The sequence below is a fragment of the Heterodontus francisci genome, chromosome 14 (assembly GCF_036365525.1).
Source record: "Heterodontus francisci isolate sHetFra1 chromosome 14, sHetFra1.hap1, whole genome shotgun sequence".
Classification (NCBI taxonomy): domain Eukaryota; kingdom Metazoa; phylum Chordata; class Chondrichthyes; order Heterodontiformes; family Heterodontidae; genus Heterodontus; species Heterodontus francisci.
This window is the reverse complement of record NC_090384.1, coordinates 19,889,449-19,913,705: the sequence shown is the minus strand read 5'-3', so window position 1 is coordinate 19,913,705 and position 24,257 is coordinate 19,889,449. Positions and strand designations below refer to the sequence as shown.

The window sequence follows — 24,257 nt, the reverse complement described above, 5'->3', positions numbered from 1 at the left end:
CTGAACAAAGGTATTCTATTTATCTACATAAAAATTTAGAGATGACAGTGTCTCATGTTTTGAGAATTACGAGCTAAGAATTTGAATATAACGTGACAATTTAAGAAGTTTACACGACGAGGCTATATCAATGGACATGGAAATAATAAGTGCTGAGAATAACAGATAACATTTCATCAGCTTCTATCATATTTTTAAGTCTGCTATTTTTAATACTGCTGTTAAACTTTTTATCATTTGTGCTCCCTTTACAAATGCAGACAAAACTAAAACCAAACAGGTTAGAAAGCATTCGCCTGATTCTAGGGCAATAATGATATCTGGAAAATGTCGTGTTCTGCTTGAGTTGTGTGCCTTCAGATTTCCTCAGCAGTCAAGATTCTAATCTCTCCTGTGATGGCAAGAGACCCTCTGCAAATTGCACCACTGAACAGTGGATTTCCATTAAGAACACCAAAACAACGCTAGTATGCTCATTAGGACATGGTTTGAAACCTTGATAAGTCTAGACAATGCAGTCAGCAACTGGAAGAGTTGCCAAATTGGAACGGTAAAAGAGATGAACAGATGTGTTGCAGGCGTATCATTAGAACAAAAGACAAAAGTGAGCAAAACAGAGAAATTCAGCAGCAGACAGAAACTGCTGCCATCCTAGTACAATGAATATAATTTCTCAGCCCATTGGAGCAAACATATGGACATGTTGGTGGTTGCAACAAGCCAATGAAGCAGATGAAAGGGCTATGCAGAGGAAAGATGTCTAATCCATAGAATCAATTTTTAATTGGCAAAAAACGTATGCTGAAAAAGTCAATTGTGGCTCCACCATTATATCTCGGAGTGGTCTAGGTGTCTCTCAATTTACTTCCTAGGGTTGCGTGGGTCAGAGGACTAATGCAGATGTGCATCACCTGAGTGTGGAAACATTTAGCAGTTTGCACTACTGGCATGTGCATGTGTTACTTGAGGAATAGTTTAGAAATATGCAGAGCAGGATTATGATGATTTATATCAGGCCTGCTTCCGATGCTCACAAACATATGCAGTAGACAGACATGTTGGCAAAATGTAGGGATCAGACGTTTGAAGAAAAATTATTCTCCGAATTTATACTGTAGGTTTTACAAGAACATCCTTATAGTGTCAAGCAATGCTGTACAAAGGACTGGAGTATCACATCAATAATCTGTGTCAATTATTGTCGATGATGGTGATTCATATAAGACACGACTGCCAGTTAATTTGTGGCACTTTAGACTGCCTCAGATTGTTACGATCTGATAAACTTACCAGGTGACAATTTTTGTCCATTGACGTTGCAGGAGCAGCTTGTTGTTGCTGTTGTGGTGGGTGTTACTGTTACTGTTGTTGTAGTTTCGGGTGTAGTGGTGGGTGCTGTGGTAGTTTGGCATTTTCCTGTGTACTTCAAAATTTCACAACTCTTGGTACATAGAGTGAAATTACAGAGGCCTGATTTACTTGCAGAACTAACTATAGCCTGACCTGGAAGACAAAGTTCATGAATATTAGTATTTAGACCTCTCATCGCAATTCTGAACAAAGGTATTCTATTTATCTACATACAAATTTATAGATGACAGTGTCTCAGATTTTGAGAATTACGAGCTAAGAATTTGAATATATCGTTACAATGTAAGATGTTTACACGACGAGGCTATATCAATGGACATGGAAATAATAAGTGCTGATAATAACAGATAACATTTCATCAGCTTCTATCATATTTTTAAGTCTGCTATTTTGAATACACTGTTCAACTTTTTATCATTTGTGCTCCCTTCAGAAATGCAGACAAAACTAAAAGCAAACAGGTTGGAAAGCATTCGCCTGATTCTTGGGCAACAATGATATCTGGAAAATGTCGTGTTCTGCTTGAGTTGTGTGCCTTCAGATTTCCTCAGCAGTCAAGATTCTAATCTCTCCTGTGATGGCAAGAGACCCTCTGCAAATTGCACCACTGAACAGTGGATTTCCATTAAGAACACCAAAACAACGCTAGTATGCTCATTAGGACATGGTTTGAAACCTTGATAAGTCTAGACAATGCAGTCAGCAACTGGAAGAGAGGGCAAATTGGAACGGTAAAAGAGATGAACAGATGTGTTGCAGGCGTATCATTAGAACAAAAGACAAAAGTGAGCAAAACAGAGAAATTCAGCAGCAGACAGAAACTGCTGCCATCCTAGTACAATGAATATAATTTCTCAGCCCATTGGAGCAAACAGATGGACATGTTGGTGGTTGCAACAAACCAATGAAGCAGATGAAAGGGCTATGCAGAGGAAAGATGTCTAATCCATAGAATCAATTTCTAATTGGCAAAAAACGTATGCTGAAAAAGTCAATTGTGGCTCCACCATGATATCTCGGAGTCGCCTAGGTGTCTCTCAATTTACTTCCTAGAGTTGCGTGGGTCAGAGGACTAAAGCAGATGTGCATCACCTGAGTGTGGAAACATTTAGCAGTTTGAACTACTGGCATGTGCATGTGTTACTTGAGGAATAGTTTAGAAATATGCAGAGCAGGATTATGATGATTTTTATCAGGCCTGCTTCCGATGCTCCCAAACATATGCCGTTGACAGACATGTTGGCAAAATGTAGGGATCAGAAGTTTGAAGAAAAATTATTCTCCGAATTTATGCTGTAGGTTTTACAAGAACATCCATTTAGTGTCAAGCAATGCTGTACAAAGGACTGGAGTATCACATCAATAATCTGTGTCAATTATTGTCGATGATGGTGATTCATATAAGACATGACTGCCAGTTAATTTGTGGCACTTTAGACTGCCTCAGATTGTTACGATCTGATAAACTTACCAGGTGACAATATTTGTCCATTGACGTTGCAGGAGCAGCTTGTTGTTGCTGTTGTGGTGGGTGTTACTGTTACTGTTGTTGTAGTTTCGGGTGTAGTGGTGGGTGCTGTTGTAGTTTGGCATTTTCCTGTGTACTTCAAAATTTCACAACTCTTGGTACATAGAGTGAAATTACAGAGGCCTGATTTACTTGCAGAACTTACGATAGCCTGACCTGGAAGACAAAGTTCATGAATATTATTATTTAGATCTCTCATCGCAATTCTACATACAAATTTATAGATGACAGTGTCTCATGTTTTGAGAATTACGAGCTAAGAATTTGAATATTTCGTTACAATTTAAGAAGTTTACAAGACGAGGCTATATCAATGGACATGGAAATAATAAGTGCTGATAATAAGAGATAACATTTCATCAGCTCCTATCAGATTTTTAAGTCTGCTATTTTGAATACACTGTTCAACTTTTTATCATTTGTGCTCCCTTTAGAAATGCAGACAAAACTATAAGCAAACAAGGTAGAAAGCATTTGCCCGATTCTATGGGCAGTAATGATATCTGGAAAATGCCGTGTAGTGCTTGAGTTGTGTGCCTTCAGATTTCCTCACCTGTCAGGATTCTAATCTCTCCTGTGATGGTAAGAGGCTACCTTCAAATTGCACCACTAAACAGTGGATTTCCATTGAGAACACCAGAAGATGCTAATATGGATATTAGGAAATGTTTTGTAACATTGATATGTCAAGACAATGCATTAGGCGTCAGGCAGACTGGGCAAATTGGAATGGTAAAAGAGATGAACAGATGTGTTACTGGTGTATCATTCGAAAATAAGTCAAAAATGAGCAAAACAGAGAAATTCAGCAGCAGACAGAAACTGCTGCCATCCTAGGACAATGAATATAATTGCTCAGCCCATTGGAGCAAACATATGAACATGTTGGTGGTTGCAACAAAATAATGAAGCACAAGAAAGGGCTATGCAGAGGAAAGATGTCTAATCCATAGAATCAATTTTTAATTGGCAATAAACGTACGCTGAAAAAGCCAATTGTGGTTCCCCCATTATATCTCGGAGTCGGCTTGGTGTCACTCCATTGACTTCCTAGAGTTGGGTGGGTCAGAGGGCAAATGCAGATGTGCATCACCTGAGTGTGGAAACATTTAGCAGTTTGCACTACTGGCATGTGCATGTGTTACTTGAGGAATAGTTTAGAAATATGCAGAGCAGTATCATGATGATTTATATCAGGCCTGCTTCCGATGCTCCCAAAAATCTGCAGTAGACAGACATGTTGGCAAAATGTAGGGATCAGAAGTTTGAAGAAAACTTATTCTCCGAATTTATACTGTAGGTTTTACAAGAACATCCTTATAGTGTCAAGCAATGTTGAACAAAGGACTGGAGTATCACATCAATAATCTGTGTCAATTATTGTCGATGATGGTGATTCATATAAGACATGACTGCCAGTTAATTTGTGGCACTTTAGACTGCCTCAGATTGTTACGATCTGATAAACTTACCAGGTGACAATATTTGTCCATTGACGTTGCAGGAACAGCTTGTTGTTGCTGTTGTGGTGGGTGTTACTGTTACTGTTGTTGTAGTTTCGGGTGTAGTGGTGGGTGCTGTGGTAGTTTGGCATTTTCCTGTGTACTTCAAAATTTCACAACTCTTGGTACAGAGAGTGAAATTACAGAGGCCTGATTTACTTGCAGAACTAACTATAGCCTGACCTGGAAGACAAAGTTCATGAATATTATTATTTAGACTATTCATCGCAATTCTGAACAAAGGTATTCTATTTATCTACATACAAATTTATAGATGACAGTGTCTCAAATTTTGAGAATTACGAGCTAAGAATTTGAATATATCGTTACAATGTAAGAAGTTTACACGACGAGGCTATATCAATGGACATGGAAATAATAAGTGCTGATAATAACAGATAACATTTCATCAGCTTCTATCATATTTTTAAGTCTGCTATTTTGAATACACTGTTCAACTTTTTATCATTTGTGCTCCCTTTAGAAATGCAGACAAAACTAAAAGCAAACAGGTTGGAAAGCATTCGCCTGATTCTCGGGCAACAATGATATCTGGAAAATGTCGTGTTCTGCTTGAGTTGTGTGCCTTCAGATTTCCTCAGCAGTCAAGATTCTAATCTCTCCTGTGATGGCAAGAGACCCTCTGCAAATTGCACCACTGAACAGTGGATTTCCATTAAGAACACCAAAACAACGCTAGTATGCTCATTAGGACATGGTTTGAAACCTTGATAAGTCTAGACAATGCAGTCAGCAACTGGAAGAGTGGGAAAATTGGAACGGTAAAAGAGATGAACAGATGTTTTGCAGGCGTCTCATTAGAACAAAAGACAAAAGTGAGCAACACAGAGAAATTCAGCAGCAGACAGAAACTGCTGCCATCCTAGTAGAATGAATATAATTGCTCAGCCCATTGGAGCAAACATATGAACATGTTGGTGGTTGCAACAAAATAATGAAGCACAAGAAAGGGCTATGCAGAGGAAAGATGTCTAATCCATAGAATCAATTTGTAATTGGCAATAAACATATGCTGAAAAAGTCAATTGTGGTTCCCCCATTATATCTCGGAGTCGGCTTGGTGTCTCTCAATTTACTTCCTAGGGTTGCGTGGGTCAGAGGACTAAAGCAGATGTGCATCACCTGAGTGTGGAAACATTTAGCAGTTTGCACTACTGGCATGTGCATGTGTTACTTGAGGAATAGTTTAGAAATATGCAGAGCAGGATCATGATGATTTTTATCAGGCCTGCTTCCGATGCTCCCAAAAATATGCAGTAGACAGACATATTGGCAAAATGTAGGGATCAGAAGTTTGAAGAAAAATTAATCTCCGAATTTATACTGTAGGTTTCACAAGAGCATCCATTTAGTGTCAAGCAATGCTGTACAAAGGACTGGAGTATCACATCAATAATCTGTGTCAATTATTGTCGATGATGGTGATTCATATAAGACACGACTGCCAGTTAATTTGTGGCTCTTTAGACTGCCTCAGATTGTTACGATCTGATAAACTTACCAGGTGACAATATTTGTCCATTGACGTTGCAGGAACAGCTTGTTGTTGCTGTTGTGGTGGGTGTTACTGTTACTGTTGTTGTAGTTTCGGGTGTAGTGGTGGGTGCTGTGGTAGTTTGGCACTTTCCTGTGTACTTCAAAATTTCACAACTCTTGGTACATAGAGTGAAATTACAGAGGCCTGATTTACTTGCAGAACTAACTATAGCCTGACCTGGAAGACAAAGTTCATGAATATTAGTATTTAGACCTCTCATCGCAATTCTGAACAAAGGTATTCTATTTATCTACATACAAATTTATAGATGACAGTGTCTCATGTTTTGAGAATTACGAGCTAAGAATTTGAATATATCGTTACAATTTAAGAAGTTTACACGACGAGGCTATATCAATGGACATGGAAATAATAAGTGCTGAGAATAACAGATAACATTTCATCAGCTTCTATCATATTTTTAAGTTTGCTATTTTTAATACTGCTGTTAAACTTTTTATCATTTGTGCTCCCTTTACAAATGCAGACAAAACTAAAACCAAACAGGTTAGAAAGCATTCGCCTGATTCTAGGGCAACAATGATATCTGGAAAATGTCCTGTTCTGCTTGAGTTGTGTGCCTGCAGATTTCCTCAGCAGTCAAGAATCTAAACTCTCCTGTGATGGCAAGAGACCCTCTGCAAATTGCAGCACTGAACAGTGGATTTCCATTAAGAACACCAAAACAACGCAAGTATGCTCATTAGGACATGGTTTGAAACCTTGATAAGTCTAGACAATGCAGTCAGCAACTGGAAGAGTGGGCAAATTGGAACGGTAAAAGAGATGAACAGATGTTTTGCAGGCGTATCATTAGAACAAAAGACAAAAGTGAGCAAAACAGAGAAATTCAGCAGCAGACAGAAACTGCTGCCATCCTAGTACAATGAATATAATTTCTCAGCCCATTGGAGCAAACATATGGACATGTTGGTGGTTGCAACAAGCCAATGAAGCAGATGAAAGGGCTATGCAGAGGAAAGATGTCTAATCCATAGAATCAATTTTTAATTGGCAAAAAACGTATGCTGAAAAAGTCAATTGTGGCTCCACCATTATATCTCGGAGTGGTCTAGGTGTCTCTCAATTTACTTCCTAGGGTTGCGTGGGTCAGAGGACTAATGCAGATGTGCATCACCTGAATGTGGAAACATTTAGCAGTTTGCACTACTGGCATGTGCATGTGTTACTTGAGGAATAGTTTCGAAATATGCAGAGCAGGATCATGATGATTTATATCAGGCCTGCTTCCGATGCTCCCAAAAATATGCAGTTGACAGACATGTTGGCAAAATGTAGGGATCAGAAGTTTGAAGAAAAATTATTCTCTGAATTTATACTGTAGGTTTTACAAGAACATCCATTTAGTGTCAAGCAATGCTGTACAAAGGACTGGAGTATCACATCAATAATCTGTGTCAATTATTGTCGATCATGGTGATTCATATAAGACATGACTGCCAGTTAATTTGTGGCACTTTAGACTGCCTCAGATTGTTACGATCTGATAAACTTACCAGGTGACAATATTTGTCCATTGACGTTGCATTTGCAGCTTGTTGTTGCTGTTGTGGTGGGTGTTACTGTTACTGTTGTTGTAGTTTCGGGTGTAGTGGTGGGTGCTGTTGTAGTTTGGCATTTTCCTGTGTACTTCAAAATTTCACAACTCTTGGTACATAGAGTGAAATTACAGAGGCCTGATTTACTTGCAGAACTAACTATAGCCTGACCTGGAAGACAAAGTTCATGAATATTATTATTTCGACCTCTCATCGCAATTCTGAACAAAGGTATTCTATTTATCTACATACAAATTTATAGATGACAGTGTCTCATGTTTTGAGAATTACGAGCTAAGAATTTGAATATTTCGTTACAATGTAAGAAGTTTACACGACGAGGCTATATCAATGGACATGGAAATAATAAGTGCTGATAATAACAGATAACATTTCATCAGCTCCTATCAGATTTTTAAGTCTGCTACTTTGAATACACTGTTCAACTTTTTATCATTGTGCTCCCTTTAGAAATGCAGACAAAACTATAAGCAAACAAGGTAGAAAGCATTTGCCCGATTCTATGGGCAGTAATGATATCTGGAAAATGCCGTGTTCTGCTTGAGTTGTGTGCCTTCAGATTTCCTCACCTGTCAGGATTCTAATCTCTCCTGTGATGGTAAGAGGCTACCTTCAAATTGCACCACTAAACAGTGGATTTCCATTGAGAACACCAGAAGATGCTAATATGGATATTAGGAAATGTTTTGTAACATTGATATGTCAAGAAAATGCATTAGGGGCCAGGCAGACTGGGCAAATTGGAATGGTAAAAGAGATGAACAGATGTGTTACTGGTGCATATTTAGAAAATAAGTCAAAAATGAGCAAAACAGAGAAATTCAGCAGCAGACAGAAACTGCTGCCATCCTGGTACAATGAATATAATTGCTCAGCCCATTGGAGCAAACATTTGAACATGTTGGTGGTTGCAACAAAATAATGAAGCAGAAGAAAGGGCTATGCAGAGGAAAGATGTCTAATCCATAGAATCAATTTTTAATTGGCAATAAACGTACGCTGAAAAAGCCAATTTTGGTTCCCCCATTATATCTCGGAGTCAGCTTGGTGTCACTCCATTGACTTCCTAGAGTTGGGTGGGTCAGAGGGCAAATGCAGATGTGCATCACCTGAGTGTGGAAACATTTAGCAGTCTGCACTACTGGCATGTGCATGTGTTACTTGAGGAATAGTTTAGAAATATGCAGAGCAGGATCATGATGATTTTTATCAGGCCTGCTTCCGATGCTCCCAAAAATCTGCAGTAGACAGACATGTTGGAAAAATGTAGGGATCAGAAGTTTGAAGAAAACTTATTCTCCGAATTTATACTGTAGGTTTTACAAGAACATCCTTATAGTGTCAAGCAATGTTGTACAAAGGACTGGAGTATCACATCAATAATCTGTGTCAATTATTGTCGATGATGGTGATTCATATAAGACATGACTGCCAGTTAATTTGTGGCACTTTAGACTGCCTCAGATTGTTACGATCTGATGAACTTACCAGGTGACAATATTTGTCCATTGACGTTGCAGGAGCAGCTTGTTGTTGCTGTTGTGGTGGGTGTTACTGTTACTGTTGTTGTAGTTTCGGGTGTAGTGGTGGGTGCTGTGGTAGTTTGGCATTTTCCTGTGTACTTCAAAATTTCACAACTCTTGGTACAGAGAGTGAAATTACAGAGGCCTGATTTACTTGCAGAACTAACTATAGCCTGACCTGGAAGACAAAGTTCATGAATATTAGTATTTAGAGCTCTCATCGTAATTCTGAACAAAGGTATTCTATTTATCTACATACAAATTTATAGATGACAGTGTCTCATGTTTTGAGAATTACGAGCTAAGAATTTGAATATATCGTTACAATGTAAGAAGTTTACACGATGAGGCTATATCAATGGACATGGAAATAATAAGTGCTGAGAATAACAGATAACATTTCATCAGCTTCTATCATATTTTTAAGTCTGCTATTTTTAATACTGCTGTTAAACTTTTTATCATTTGTGCTCCCTTTACAAATGCAGACAAAACTAAAACCAAACAGGTTAGAAAGCATTCGCCTGATTCTAGGGCAACAATGATATCTGGAAAATGTCGTGTTCTGCTTGAGTTGTGTGCCTTCAGATTTCTTCAGCAGTCAAGATTCTAATCTCTCCTGTGATGGCAAGAGACCCTCTGCAAATTGCACCACTGAACAGTGGATTTCCATTAAGAACACCAAAACAACGCTAGTATGCTCATTAGGACATGGTTTGAAACCTTGATAAGTCTAGACAATGCAGTCAGCAACTGGAAGAGTTGCCAAATTGGAACGGTAAAAGAGATGAACAGATGTGTTGCAGGCGTATCATTAGAGCAAAAGACAAAAGTGAGCAAAACAGAGAAATTCAGCAGCAGACAGAAACTGCTGCCATCCTAGTACAATGAATATAATTTCTCAGCCCATTGGAGCAAACATATGGACATGTTGGTGGTTGCAACAAACCAATGAAGCAGATGAAAGGGCTATGCAGAGGAAAGATGTCTAATCCATAGAATCAATTTCTAATTGGCAATAAACGTATGCTGAAAAAGTCAATTGTGGCTCCACCATTATATCTCGGAGTGGTCTAGGTGTCTCTCAATTTACTTCCTAGGGTTGCGTGGGTCAGAGGACTAAAGCAGATGTGCATCACCTGAGTGTGGAAACATTTAGCAGTTTGCACTACTGGCATGTGCATGTGTTACTTGAGGAATAGTTTAGAAATATGCAGAGCAGGATCATGATGATTTTCATCAGGCCTGCTTCTGATGCTCCCAAAAATATGCCGTTGACAGACATGTTGGCAAAATGTAGGGATCAGAAGTTTTAAGAAAAATTATTCTCTGAATTTATACTGTAGGTTTTACAAGAACATCCATTTAGTGTCAAGCAATGCTGCACAAAGGACTGGAGTATCACATCAATAATCTGTGTCAATTATTGTCGATGATGGTGATTCATATAAGACATGACTGCCAGTTAATTTGTGGCACTTTAGACTGCCTCAGATTGTTACGATCTGATAAACTTACCAGGTGACAATATTTGTCCATTGACGTTGCAGGAGCAGCTTGTTGTTGCTGTTGTGGTGGGTGTAACTGTTACTGTTGTTGTAGTTTCGGGTGTAGTGGTGGGTGCTGTTGTAGTTTGGCATTTTCCTGTGTACTTCAAAATTTCACAACTCTTGGTACATAGGGTGAAATTACAGAGGCCTGATTTACTTGCAGAACTAACTATAGCCTGACCTGGAAGACAAAGTTCATGAATATTATTATTTAGACCTCTCATCGCAATTCTGAACAAAGGTATTCTATTTATCTACATACAAATTTATAGATGACAGTGTCTCATGTTTTGAGAATTACGAGCTAAGAATTTGAATATTTCGTTACAATTTAAGAAGTTTACACGACGAGGCTATATCAATGGACATGGAAATAATAAGTGCTGATAATAATAGATAACATTTCATCAGCTTCTATCATATTTTTAAATCTGCTATTTTGAATACACTGTTCAACTTTTTATCATTTGTGCTCCCTTTAGAAATGCAGACAAAACTATAAGCAAACAAGGTAGAAAGCATTTGCCCGATTCTATGGGCAGTAATGATATCTGGAAAATGCCGTGTAGTGCTTGAGTTGTGTGCCTTCAGATTTCCTCACCTGTCAGGATTCTAATCTCTCCTGTGATGGTAAGAGGCTACCTTCAAATTGCACCACTAAACAGTGGATTTCCATTGAGAACACCAGAAGATGCTAATATGGATATTAGGAAATGTTTTGTAACATTGATATGTCAAGACAATGCATTAGGCGTCAGGCAGACTAGGCAAATTGGAATGGTAAAAGAGATGAACAGATGTGTTACTGGTGCATATTTAGAAAATAAGTCAAAAATGAGCAAAACAGAGAAATTCAGCAGCAGACAGAAACTGCTGCCATCCTAGTACAATGAATATAATTGCTCAGCCCATTGGAGCAAACATATGAACATGTTGGTGGTTGCAACAAAATAATGAAGCAGAAGAAAGGGCTATGCAGAGGAAAGATGTCTAATCCATAGAATCAATTTTTAATTGGCAATAAACGTACGCTGAAAAAGCCAATTGTGGTTCCCCCATTATATCTCGGAGTCGGCTTGGTGTCAATCCATTGACTTCCTCGAGTTGGGTGGGTCAGAGGGCAAATGCAGATGTGCATCACCTGAGTGTGGAAACATTTAGCAGTTTGCACTACTGGCATGTGCATGTGTTACTTGAGGAATAGTTTAGAAATATGCAGAGCAGGATCATGATGATTTATATCAGGCCTGCTTCTGATGCTCCCAAAAATATGCAGTTGACAGACATGTTGGCAAAATGTAGGGATCAGAAGTTTGAAGAAAAATTATTCTCCGAATTTATACTGTAGGTTTTACAAGAACATCCTTAGAGTGTCAAGCAGTGCTGTACAAAGGACTGGAGTATCACATCAATAATCTGTGTCAATTATTGTCGATGATGGTGATTCATATAAGACATGACTGCCAGTTAATTTGTGGCACTTTAGACTGCCTCAGATTGTTACGATCTGATAAACTTACCAGGTGACAATATTTGTCCATTGACGTTGCAGGAGCAGCTTGTTGTTGCTGTTGTGGTGGGTGTTACTGTTACTGTTGTTGTAGTTTCGGATGTAGTGGTGGGTGCTGTGGTCGTTTGGCATTTTCCTGTGTACTTCAAAATTTCACAACTCTTGGTACATAGAGTGAAATTACAGAGGCCTGATTTACTTGCAGAACTAACGATAGCCTGACCTGGAAGACAAAGTTCATGAATATTAGTATTTAGACCTCTCATCGCAATTCTGAACAAAGGTATTCTATTTATCTACATACAAATTTATAGATGACAGTGTCTCATGTTTTGAGAATTACGAGCTAAGAATTTTAATATAACGTGACAATTTAAGAAGTTTACACGATGAGGCTATATCAATGGACATGGAAATAATAAGTGCTGAGAATAACAGATAACATTTCATCAGCTTCTATCATATTTTTAAGTCTGCTATTTTTAATACTGCTGTTAAACTTTTTATCATTTGTGCTCCCTTTACAAATGCAGACAAAACTAAAACCAAACAGGTTAGAAAGCATTCGCCTGATTCTAGGGCAACAATGATATCTGGAAAATGTCGTGTTCTGCTTGAGTTGTGTGCCTTCAGATTTCCTCAGCAGTCAAGATTCTAATCTCTCCTGTGATGGCAAGAGACCCTCTCCAAATTGCACCACTGAACAGTGGATTTCCATTAAGAACACCAAAACAACGCTAGTATGCTCATTAGGACATGGTTTGAAACCTTGATAAGTCTAGACAATGCAGTCAGCAACTGGAAGAGTTGCCAAATTGGAACGGTAAAAGAGATGAACAGATGTGTTGCAGGCGTATCATTAGAACAAAAGACAAAAGTGAGCAAAACAGAGAAATTCAGCAGCAGACAGAAACTGCTGCCATCCTAGTACAATGAATATAATTTCTCAGCCCATTGGAGCAAACATATGGACATGTTGGTGGTTGCAACAAACCAATGAAGCAGATGAAAGGGCTATGCAGAGGAAAGATGTCTAATCCATAGAATCAATTTCTAATTGGCAAAAAACGTATGCTGAAAAAGTCAATTGTGGCTCCACCATTATATCTCGGAGTCGTCTAGGTGTCTCTCAATTTACTTCCTAGGGTTGCGTGGGTCAGAGGACTAAAGCAGATGTGCATCACCTGAGTGTGGAAACATTTAGCAGTTTGCACTACTGGCATGTGCATGTGTTACTTGATGAATAGTTTAGAAATATGCAGAGCAGGATCATGATGATTTATATCAGGCCTGCTTCCGATGCTCCCAAACATATGCAGTTGACAGACATGTTGGCAAAATGTAGGGATCAGAAGTTTGAAGAAAAATTATTCTCCGAATTTATACTGTAGGTTTTACAAGAACATCCTTTTCGTGTCAAGCAATGCTGTCCAAAGGACTGGAGTATCACATCAATAATCTGTGTCAATTATTGTCGATGATGGTGATTCATATAAGACATGACTGCCAGTTAATTTGTGGCACTTTAGACTGCCTCAGATTGTTACGATCTGATAAAACTTACCAGGTGACAATATTTGTCCATTGACGTTGCAGGAGCAGCTTGTTGTTGCTGTTGTGGTGGGTGTTACTGTTACTGTTGTTGTTGTTTCGGGTGTAGTGGTGGGTGCTGTTGTAGTTTGGCATTTTCCTGTGTACTTCAAAATTTCACAACTCTTGGTACATAGAGTGAAATTACAGAGGCCTGATTTACTTGCAGAACTAACTATAGCCTGACCTGGAAGACAAAGTTCATGAATATTATTATTTAGACCTCTCATCGCAATTCTGAACAAAGGTATTCTATTTATCTACATACAAATTTATAGATGACAGTGTCTCATGTTTTGAGAATTACGAGCTAAGAATTTGAATATTTCGTTACAATTTAAGAAGTTTACACGACGAGGCTATATCAATGGACATGGAAATAATAAGTGCTGATAATAATAGATAACATTTCATCAGCTTCTATCATGTTTTTAAGTCTGCTATTTTGAATACACTGTTCAACTTTTTATCATGTGTGCTCCCTTCAGAAATGCAGACAAAACTATAAGCAAACAAGGTAGAAAGCATTTGCCCGATTCTATGGGCAGTAATGATATCTGGAAAATGCCGTGTAGTGCTTGAGTTGTGTGCCTTCAGATTTCCTCACCTGTCAGGATTCTAATCTCTCCTGTGATGGTAAGAGGCTACCTTCAAATTGCACCACTAAACAGTGGATTTCCATTGAGAACACCAGAAGATGCTAATATGGATATTAGGAAATGTTTTGTAACATTGATATGTCAAGACAATGCATTAGGCGTCAGGCAGACCAGGCAAATTGGAATGGTAAAAGAGATGAACAGATGTGTTACTGGTGCATATTTAGAAAATAAGTCAAAAATGAGCAAAACAGAGAAATTCAGCAGCAGACAGAAACTGCTGCCATCCTAGTACAATGAATATAATTGCTCAGCCCATTGGAGCAAACATATGAACATGTTGGTGGTTGCAACAAAATAATGAAGCAGAAGAAAGGGCTATGCAGAGGAAAGATGTCTAATCCATAGAATCAATTTTTAATTGGCAATAAACGTACGCTGAAAAAGCCAATTGTGGTTCCCCCATTATATCTCGGAGTCGGCTTGGTGTCACTCCATTGACTTCCTAGAGTTGGGTGGGTCAGAGGGCAAATGCAGATGTGCATCACCTGAGTGTGGAAACATTTAGCAGTTTGCACTACTGGCATGTGCATGTGTTACTTGAGGAATAGTTTAGAAATATGCAGAGCAGGATCATGATAATTTATATCAGGCCTGCTTCCGATGCTCCCAAACATATGCAGTTGACAGACATGTTGGCAAAATGTAGGGATCAGAAGTTTGAAGAAAAATTATTCTCCGAATTTATACTGTAGGTTTTACAAGAACATCCTTTTCGTGTCAAGCAATGCTGTACAAAGGACTGGAGTATCACATCAATAATCTGTGTCAATTATTGTCGATGATGGTGATTCATATAAGACATGACTGCCAGTTAATTTGTGGCACTTTAGACTGCCTCAGATTGTTGCGATCTGATAAACTTACCAGGTGACAATATTTGTCCATTGACGTTGCAGGAGCAGCTTGTTGTTGCTGTTGTGGTGGGTGTTACTGTTACTGTTGTTGTAGTTTCGGGTGTAGTGGTGGGTGCTGTGGTAGTTTGGCATTTTCCTGTGTACTTCAAAATTTCACAACTCTTGGTACAGAGAGTGAAATTACAGAGGCCTGATTTACTTGCAGAACTAACTATAGCCTGACCTGGAAGACAAAGTTCATGAATATTAGTATTTAGAGCTCTCATCGTAATTCTGAACAAAGGTATTCTATTTATCTACATACAAATTTATAGATGACAGTGTCTCATGTTTTGAGAATTACGAGCTAAGAATTTGAATATATCGTTACAATGTAAGAAGTTTACACGATGAGGCTATATCAATGGACATGGAAATAATAAGTGCTGAGAATAACAGATAACATTTCATCAGCTTCTATCATATTTTTAAGTCTGCTATTTTTAATACTGCTGTTAAACTTTTTATCATTTGTGCTCCCTTTACAAATGCAGACAAAACTAAAACCAAACAGGTTAGAAAGCATTCGCCTGATTCTAGGGCAACAATGATATCTGGAAAATGTCGTATTCTGCTTGAGTTGTGTGCCTTCAGATTTCCTCAGCAGTCAAGATTCTAATCTCTCCTGTGATGGCAAGAGACCCTCTGCAAATTGCACCACTGAACAGTGGATTTCCATTAAGAACACCAAAACAACGCTAGTATGCTCATTCGGACATGGTTTGAAACCTTGATAAGTCTAGACAATGCAGTCAGCAACTGGAAGAGTTGCCAAATTGGAACGGTAAAAGAGATGAACAGATGTGTTGCAGGCGTATCATTAGAACAAAAGACAAAAGTGAGCAAAACAGAGAAATTCAGCAGCAGACAGAAACTGCTGCCATCCTAGTACAATGAATATAATTTCTCAGCCCATTGGAGCAAACATATGGACATGTTGGTGGTTGCAACAAACCAATGAAGCAGATGAAAGGGCTATGCAGAGGAAAGATGTCTAATCCATAGAATCAATTTCTAATTGGCAAAAAACGTATGCTGAAAAAGTCAATTGTGGCTCCACCATTATATCTCGGAGTCGTCTAGGTGTCTCTCAATTTACTTCCTAGGGTTGCGTGGGTCAGAGGACTAATGCAGATGTGCATCACCTGAGTGTGGAAACATTTAGCAGTTTGCACTACTGGCATGTGCATGTGTTACTTGAGGAATAGTTTAGAAATATGCAGAGTAGGATCATGATGATTTTCATCAGGCCTGCTTCCGATGCTCCCAAAAATATGCCGTTGACAGACATGTTGGCAAAATGTAGGGATCAGAAGTTTGAAGAAAAATTATTCTCCGAATTTAGACTGTAGGTCTTACAAGAACATCCATTTAGTGTCAAGCAATGCTGTACAAAGGACTGGAGTATCACATCAATAATCTGTGTCAATTATTGTCGATGATGGTGATTCATATAAGACATGACTGCCAGTTAATTTGCGGCACTTTAGACTGCCTCAGATTGTTACGATCTGATAAACTTACCAGGTGACAATATTTGTCCATTGACGTTGCAGGAGCAGCTTGTTGTTGCTGTTGTGGTGGGTGTTACTGTTACTGTTGTTGTAGTTTCGGGTGTAGTGGTGGGTGCTGTTGTAGTTTGGCATTTTCCTGTGTACTTCAAAATTTCACAACTCTTGGTACATAGAGTGAAATTACAGAGGCCTGATTTACTTGCAGAACTAACTATAGCCTGACCTGGAAGACAAAGTTCATGAATATTATTATTTAGACCTCTCATCGCAATTCTGAACAAAGGTATTCTATTTATCTACATACAAATTTATAGATGACAGTGTCTCATGTTTTGAGAATTACGAGCTAAGAATTTGAATATTTCGTTACAATTTAAGAAGTTTACACGACGAGGCTATATCAATGGACATGGAAATAATAAGTGCTGATAATAATAGATAACATTTCATCAGCTTCTATCATATTTTTAAGTCTGCTATTTTGAATACACTGTTCAACTTTTTATCATTTGTGCTCCCTTTAGAAATGCAGACAAAACTATAAGCAAACAAGGTAGAAAGCATTTGCCCGATTCTATGGGCAGTAATGATATCTGGAAAATGCCGTGTAGTGCTTGAGTTGTGTGCCTTCAGATTTCCTCACCTGTCAGGATTCTAATCTCTCCTGTGATGGTAAGAGGCTACCTTCAAATTGCACCACTAAACAGTGGATTTCCATTGAGAACACCAGAAGATGCTAATATGGATATTAGGAAATGTTTTGTAACATTGATATGTCAAGACAATGCATTAGGCGTCAGGCAGACTAGGCAAATTGGAATGGTAAAAGAGATGAACAGATGTGTTACTGGTGCATATTTAGAAAATAAGTCAAAAATGAGCAAAACAGAGAAATTCAGCAGCAGACAGAAACTGCTGCCATCTGAGTACAATGAATATAATTGCTCAGCCCATTGGAGCAAACATATGAACATGTTGGTGGTTGCAACAAAATAATGAAGCAGAAGAAAGGGCTATGCAGAGGAAAGATGTCTAATCCATAGAATCAATTTTTAATTGGCAATAAACGTACGCTGAAAAAGCCAATTGTGGTTCCCCCATTATATCTCGGAGTCGGCTTGGTGTCACTCCATTGACTTCCTAGAGTTGGGTGGGTCAGAGGGCAAATGCAGATGTGCATCACCTGAGTGTGGAAACATTTAGCAGTTTGCACTACTGGCATGTGCATGTGTTACTTGAGGAATAGTTTAGAAATATGCAGAGCAGGATCATGATGATTTATATCAGGCCTGCTTCTGATGCTCCCAAACATATGCAGTTGACAGACATGTTGGCAAAATGTAGGGATCAGAAGTTTGAAGAAAAATTATTCTCCGAATTTATACTGTAGGTTTTACAAGAACATCCTTATAGTGTCAAGCAATGCTGCACAAAGGACTGGAGTATCACATCAATAATCTGTGTCAATTATTGTCGATGATGGTGATTCATATAAGACATGACTGCCAGTTAATTTGTGGCACTTTAGACTGCCTCAGATTGTTACGATCTGATAAACTTACCAGGTGACAATATTTGTCCATTGACGTTGCAGGAGCAGCTTGTTGTTGCTGTTGTGGTGGGTGTTACTGTTACTGTTGTTGTAGTTTCGGGTGTAGTGGTGGGTGCTGTGGTAGTTTGGCATTTTCCTGTGTACTTCAAAATTTCACAACTCTTGGTACAGAGAGTGAAATTACAGAGGCCTGATTTACTTGCAGAACTAACTATAGCCTGACCTGGAAGACAAAGTTCATGAATATTAGTATTTAGAGCTCTCATCGTAATTCTGAACAAAGGTATTCTATTTATCTACATACAAATTTATAGATGACAGTGTCTCATGTTTTGAGAATTACGAGCTAAGAATTTGAATATAACGTGACAATTTAAGAAGTTTACACTACGAGGCTATATCAATGGACATGGAAATAATAAGTGCTGAGACTAACAGATAACATTTCATCAGCTTCTATCATATTTTTAAGTCTGCTATTTTTAATACTGCTGTTAAACTTTTTATCATTTGTGCTCCCTTTACAAATGCAGACAAAACTAAAACCAAACAGGTTCGAAAGCATTCGCCTGATTCTAGGGCAACAATGATATCTGGAAAATGTCGTGTTCTGCTTGAGTTGTGTGCCTTCAGATTTCCTCAGCAGTCAAGATTCTAATCTCTCCTGTGATGGCAAGAGACCCTCTGCAAATTGCACCACTGAACAGTGGATTTCCATTAAGAACACCAAAACAACGCTAGTATGCTCATTAGGACATGGTTTGAAACCTTGATAAGTCTAGACAATGCAGTCAGCAACTGGAAGAGTTGCCAAATTGGAACGGTAAAAGAGATGAACAGATGTGTTGCAGGCGTATCATTAGAACAAAAGACAAAAGTGAGCAAAACAGAGAAATTCAGCAGCAGACAGAAACTGCTGCCATCCTAGTACAATGAATATAATTGCTCAGCCCATTGGAGCAAACATATGGACATGTTGGTGGTTGCAACAAACCAATGAAGCAGATGAAAGGGCTATGCAGAGGAAAGATGTCTAATCCATAGAATCAATTTCTAATTGGCAAAAAACGTATGCTGAAAAAGTCAATTGTGGCTCCACCATTATATCTCGGAGTCGTCTAGGTGTCTCTCAATTTACTTCCTAGGGTTGTGTGGGTCAGAGGACTAAAGCAGATGTGCATCACCTGAGTGTGGAAACATTTAGCAGTTTGCACTACTGGCATGTGCATGTGTTACTTGAGGAATAGTTTAGAAATATGCAGAGCAGGATCATGATGATTTTCATCAGGCCTGCTTCCGATGCTCCCAAAAATATGCCGTTGACAGACATGTTGGCAAAATGTAGGGATCAGAAGTTTGAAGAAAAATTATTCTCCGAATTTAGACTGTAGGTTTTACAAGAACATCCATTTAGTATCAAGCAATGCTGTACAAAGGACTGGAGTATCACATCAATAATCTGTGTCAGTTATTGTCGATGATGGTGATTCATATAAGACATGACTGCCAGTTAATTTGTGGCACTTTAGACTGCCTCAGATTGTTACGATCTGATAAACTTACCAGGTGACAATATTTGTCCATTGACGTTGCAGGAGCAGCTTGTTGTTGCTGTTGTGGTGGGTGTTACTGTTACTGTTGTTGTAGTTTCGTGTGTAGTGGTGGGTGCTGTTGTAGTTTGGCATTTTCCTGTGTACTTCAAAATTTCACAACTCTTGGTACATAGAGTGAAATTACAGAGGCCTGATTTACTTGCAGAACTAACTATAGCCTGACCTGGAAGACAAAGTTCATGAATATTATTATTTAGACCTCTCATTGCAATTCTGAACAAAGGTATTCTATTTATCTACATACAAATTTATAGATGACAGTGTCTCATGTTTTGAGAATTACGAGCTAAGAATTTGAATATTTCGTTACAATTTAAGAAGTTTACACGACGAGGCTATATCAATGGACATGGAAATAATAAGTGCTGATAATAATAGATAACATTTCATCAGCTTCTATCATGTTTTTAAGTCTGCTATTTTGAATACACTGTTCAACTTTTTATCATTTGTGCTCCCTTTAGAAATGCAGACAAAACTATAAGCAAACAAGGTAGAAAGCATTTGCCCGATTCTATGGGCAGTAATGATATCTGGAAAATGCCGTGTAGTGCTTGAGTTGTGTGCCTTCAGATTTCCTCACCTGTCAGGATTCTAATCTCTCCTGTGATGGTAAGAGGCTACCTTCAAATTGCACCACTAAACAGTGGATTTCCATTGAGAACACCAGAAGATGCTAATATGGATATTAGGAAATGTTTTGTAACATTGATATGTCAAGACAATGCATTAGGCGTCAGGCAGACTAGGCAAATTGGAATGGTAAAAGAGATGAACAGATGTGTTACTGGTGCATATTTAGAAAATAAGTCAAAAATGAGCAAAACAGAGAAATTCAGCAGCAGACAGAAACTGCTGCCATCCTAGTACAATGAATATAATTGCTCAGCCCATTGGAGCAAACATATGAACATGTTGGTGGTTGCAACAAAATAATGAAGCAGAAGAAAGGGCTATGCAGAGGAAAGATGTCTAATCCATAGAATCAATTTTTAATTGGCAATAAACGTACGCTGAAAAAGCCAATTGTGGTTCCCCCATTATATCTCGGAGTCGGCTTGGTGTCACTCCATTGACTTCCTAGAGTTGGGTGGGTCAGAGGGCAAATGCAGATGTGCATCACCTGAGTGTGGAAACATTTAGCAGTTTGCACTACTGGCATGTGCATGTGTTACTTGAGGAATAGTTTAGAAATATGCAGAGCAGGATCATGATGATTTATATCAGGCCTGCTTCTGATGCTCCCAAACATATGCAGTTGACAGACATGTTGGCAAAATGTAGGGATCAGAAGTTTGAAGAAAAATTATTCTCCGAATTTATACTGTAGGTTTTACAAGAACATCCTTATAGTGTCAAGCAATGCTGCACAAAGGACTGGAGTATCACATCAATAATCTGTGTCAATTATTGTCGATGATGGTGATTCATATAAGACATGACTGCCAGTTAATTTGTGGCACTTTAGACTGCCTCAGATTGTTACGATCTGATAAACTTACCAGGTGACAATATTTGTCCATTGACGTTGCAGGAGCAGCTTGTTGTTGCTGTTGTGGTGGGTGTTACTGTTACTGTTGTTGTAGTTTCGGGTGTAGTGGTGGGTGCTGTGGTAGTTTGGCATTTTCCTGTGTACTTCAAAATTTCACAACTCTTGGTACAGAGAGTGAAATTACAGAGGCCTGATTTACTTGCAGAACTAACTATAGCCTGACCTGGAAGACAAAGTTCATGAATATTAGTATTTAGACCTCTCATCGCAATTCTGAACAAAGGTATTCTATTTATCTACATACAAATTTATAGATGACAGTGTCTCATGTTTTGAGAATTACGAGCTAAGAATTTGAATATAACGTGACAATTTAAGAAGTTTACACGATGAGGCTATATCAATGGACATGGAAATAATAAGTGCTGAGAATAACAGATAACATTTCATCAGCTTCTATCATATTTTTAAGTCTGCTATTTTTAATACTGCTGTTAAACTTTTTATCATTTGTGCTCCCTTTACAAATGCAGACAAAACTAAAACCAAACAGGTTAGAAAGCATTCGCCTGATTCTAGGGCAACAATGATATCTGGAAAATGTCGTGTTCTGCTTGAGTTGTGTGCCTTCAGATTTCCTCAGCAGTCAAGATTCTAATCTCTCCTGTGATGGCAAGAGACCCTCTGCAAATTGCACCACTGAACAGTGGATTTCCATTAAGAACACCAAAACAACGCTAGTATGCTCATTAGGACATGGTTTGAAACCTTGATAAGTCTAGACAATGCAGTCAGCAACTGGAAGAGTTGCCAAATTGGAACGGTAAAAGAGATGAACAGATGTGTTGCAGGTGTATCATTAGAACAAAAGACAAAAGTGAGCAAAACAGAGAAATTCAGCAGCAGACAGAAACTGCTGCCATCCTAGTACAATGAATATAATTTCTCAGCCCATTGGAGCAAACATATGGACATGTTGGTGGTTGCAACAAACCAATGAAGCAGATGAAAGGGCTATGCAGAGGAAAGATGTCTAATCCATAGAATCAATTTCTAATTGGCAAAAAACGTATGCTGAAAAAGTCAATTGTGGCTCCACCATTATATCTCGGAGTCGTCTAGGTGTCTCTCAATTTACTTCCTAGGGTTGTGTGGGTCAGAGGACTAAAGCAGATGTGCATCACCTGAGTGTGGAAACATTTAGCAGTTTGCACTACTGGCATGTGCATGTGTTACTTGAGGAATAGTTTAGAAATATGCAGAGCAGGATCATGATGATTTTCATCAGGCCTGCTTCCGATGCTCCCAAAAATATGCCGTTGACAGACATGTTGGCAGAATGTAGGGATCAGAAGTTTGAAGAAAAATTATTCTCCGAATTTATACTGTAGGTTTTACAAGAACATCCATTTAGTGTCAAGCAATGCTGTACAAAGGACTGGAGTATCACATCAATAATCTGTGTCAATTATTGTCGATGATGGTGATTCATATAAGACATGACTGCCAGTTAATTTGTGGCACTTTAGACTGCCTCAGATTGTTACGATCTGATAAACTTACCAGGTGACAATATTTGTCCATTGACGTTGCAGGAGCAGCTTGTTGTTGCTGTTGTGGTGGGTGTTACTGTTACTGTTGTTGTAGTTTCGGGTGTAGTGGTGGGTGCTGTTGTACTTTGGCATTTTCCTGTGTACTTCAAAATTTCACAACTCTTGGTACATAGGGTGAAATTACAGAGGCCTGATTTACTTGCAGAACTAACTATAGCCTGACCTGGAAGACAAAGTTCATGAATATTATTATTTAGACCTCTCATCGCAATTCTGAACAAAGGTATTCTATTTATCTACATACAAATTTATAGATGACAGTGTCTCATGTTTTGAGAATTACGAGCTAAGAATTTGAATATTTCGTTACAATTTAAGAAGTTTACACGACGAGGCTATATCAATGGACATGGAAATAATAAGTGCTGATAATAATAGATAACATTTCATCAGCTTCTATCATATTTTTAAGTCTGCTATTTTGAATACACTGTTCAACTTTTTATCATTTGTGCTCCCTTTAGAAATGCAGACAAAACTATAAGCAAACAAGGTAGAAAGCATTTGCCCGATTCTATGGGCAGTAATGATATCTGGAAAATGCCGTGTAGTGCTTGAGTTGTGTGCCTTCAGATTTCCTCACCTGTCAGGATTCTAATCTCTCCTGTGATGGTAAGAGGCTACCTTCAAATTGCACCACTAAACAGTGGATTTCCATTGAGAACACCAGAAGATGCTAATATGGAGATTAGGAAATGTTTTGTAACATTGATATGTCAAGACAATGCATTAGGCGTCAGGCAGACTTGGCAAATTGGAATGGTAAAAGAGATGAACAGATGTGTTACTGGTGCATATTTAGAAAATAAGTCAAAAATGAGCAAAACAGAGAAATTCAGCAGCAGACAGAAACTGCTGCCATCCTAGTACAATGAATATAATTGCTCAGCCCATTGGAGCAAACATATGAACATGTTGGTGGTTGCAACAAAATAATGAAGCAGAAGAAAGGGCTATGCAGAGGAAAGATGTCTAATCCATAGAATCAATTTTTAATTGGCAATAAACGTACGCTGAAAAAGCCAATTGTGGTTCCCCCATTATATCTCGGAGTCGGCTTGGTGTCACTCCATTGACTTCCTCGAGTTGGGTGGGTCAGAGGGCAAATGCAGATGTGCATCACCTGAGTGTGGAAACATTTAGCAGTTTGCACTACTGGCATGTGCATGTGTTACTTGAGGAATAGTTTAGAAATATGCAGAGTAG

General features: G+C 38.5%; 1 protein-coding gene across 1 annotated transcript in view; it reads right to left on the bottom strand.

Annotated features, from left to right (window-relative positions):
• LOC137376887 (mucin-2-like) overlaps positions 1-24,257 on the bottom strand; it is a 57,925-nt gene that overhangs the window by 14,265 nt on the left and 19,403 nt on the right. The window contains exons 15-29 of the mRNA XM_068045844.1: positions 23,002-23,214; positions 21,449-21,661; positions 19,897-20,109; positions 18,344-18,556; positions 16,792-17,004; positions 15,239-15,451; positions 13,687-13,899; positions 12,133-12,345; positions 10,581-10,793; positions 9,028-9,240; positions 7,477-7,689; positions 5,924-6,136; positions 4,372-4,584; positions 2,843-3,055; positions 1,291-1,503 (exon numbers count right to left, since the gene is read on the bottom strand). Coding sequence (XP_067901945.1) covers positions 1,291-1,503; positions 2,843-3,055; positions 4,372-4,584; positions 5,924-6,136; positions 7,477-7,689; positions 9,028-9,240; positions 10,581-10,793; positions 12,133-12,345; positions 13,687-13,899; positions 15,239-15,451; positions 16,792-17,004; positions 18,344-18,556; positions 19,897-20,109; positions 21,449-21,661; positions 23,002-23,214 — 3,195 coding nt within the window. The remainder of the gene's footprint in view (positions 1-1,290; positions 1,504-2,842; positions 3,056-4,371; positions 4,585-5,923; positions 6,137-7,476; positions 7,690-9,027; positions 9,241-10,580; positions 10,794-12,132; positions 12,346-13,686; positions 13,900-15,238; positions 15,452-16,791; positions 17,005-18,343; positions 18,557-19,896; positions 20,110-21,448; positions 21,662-23,001; positions 23,215-24,257) is intronic.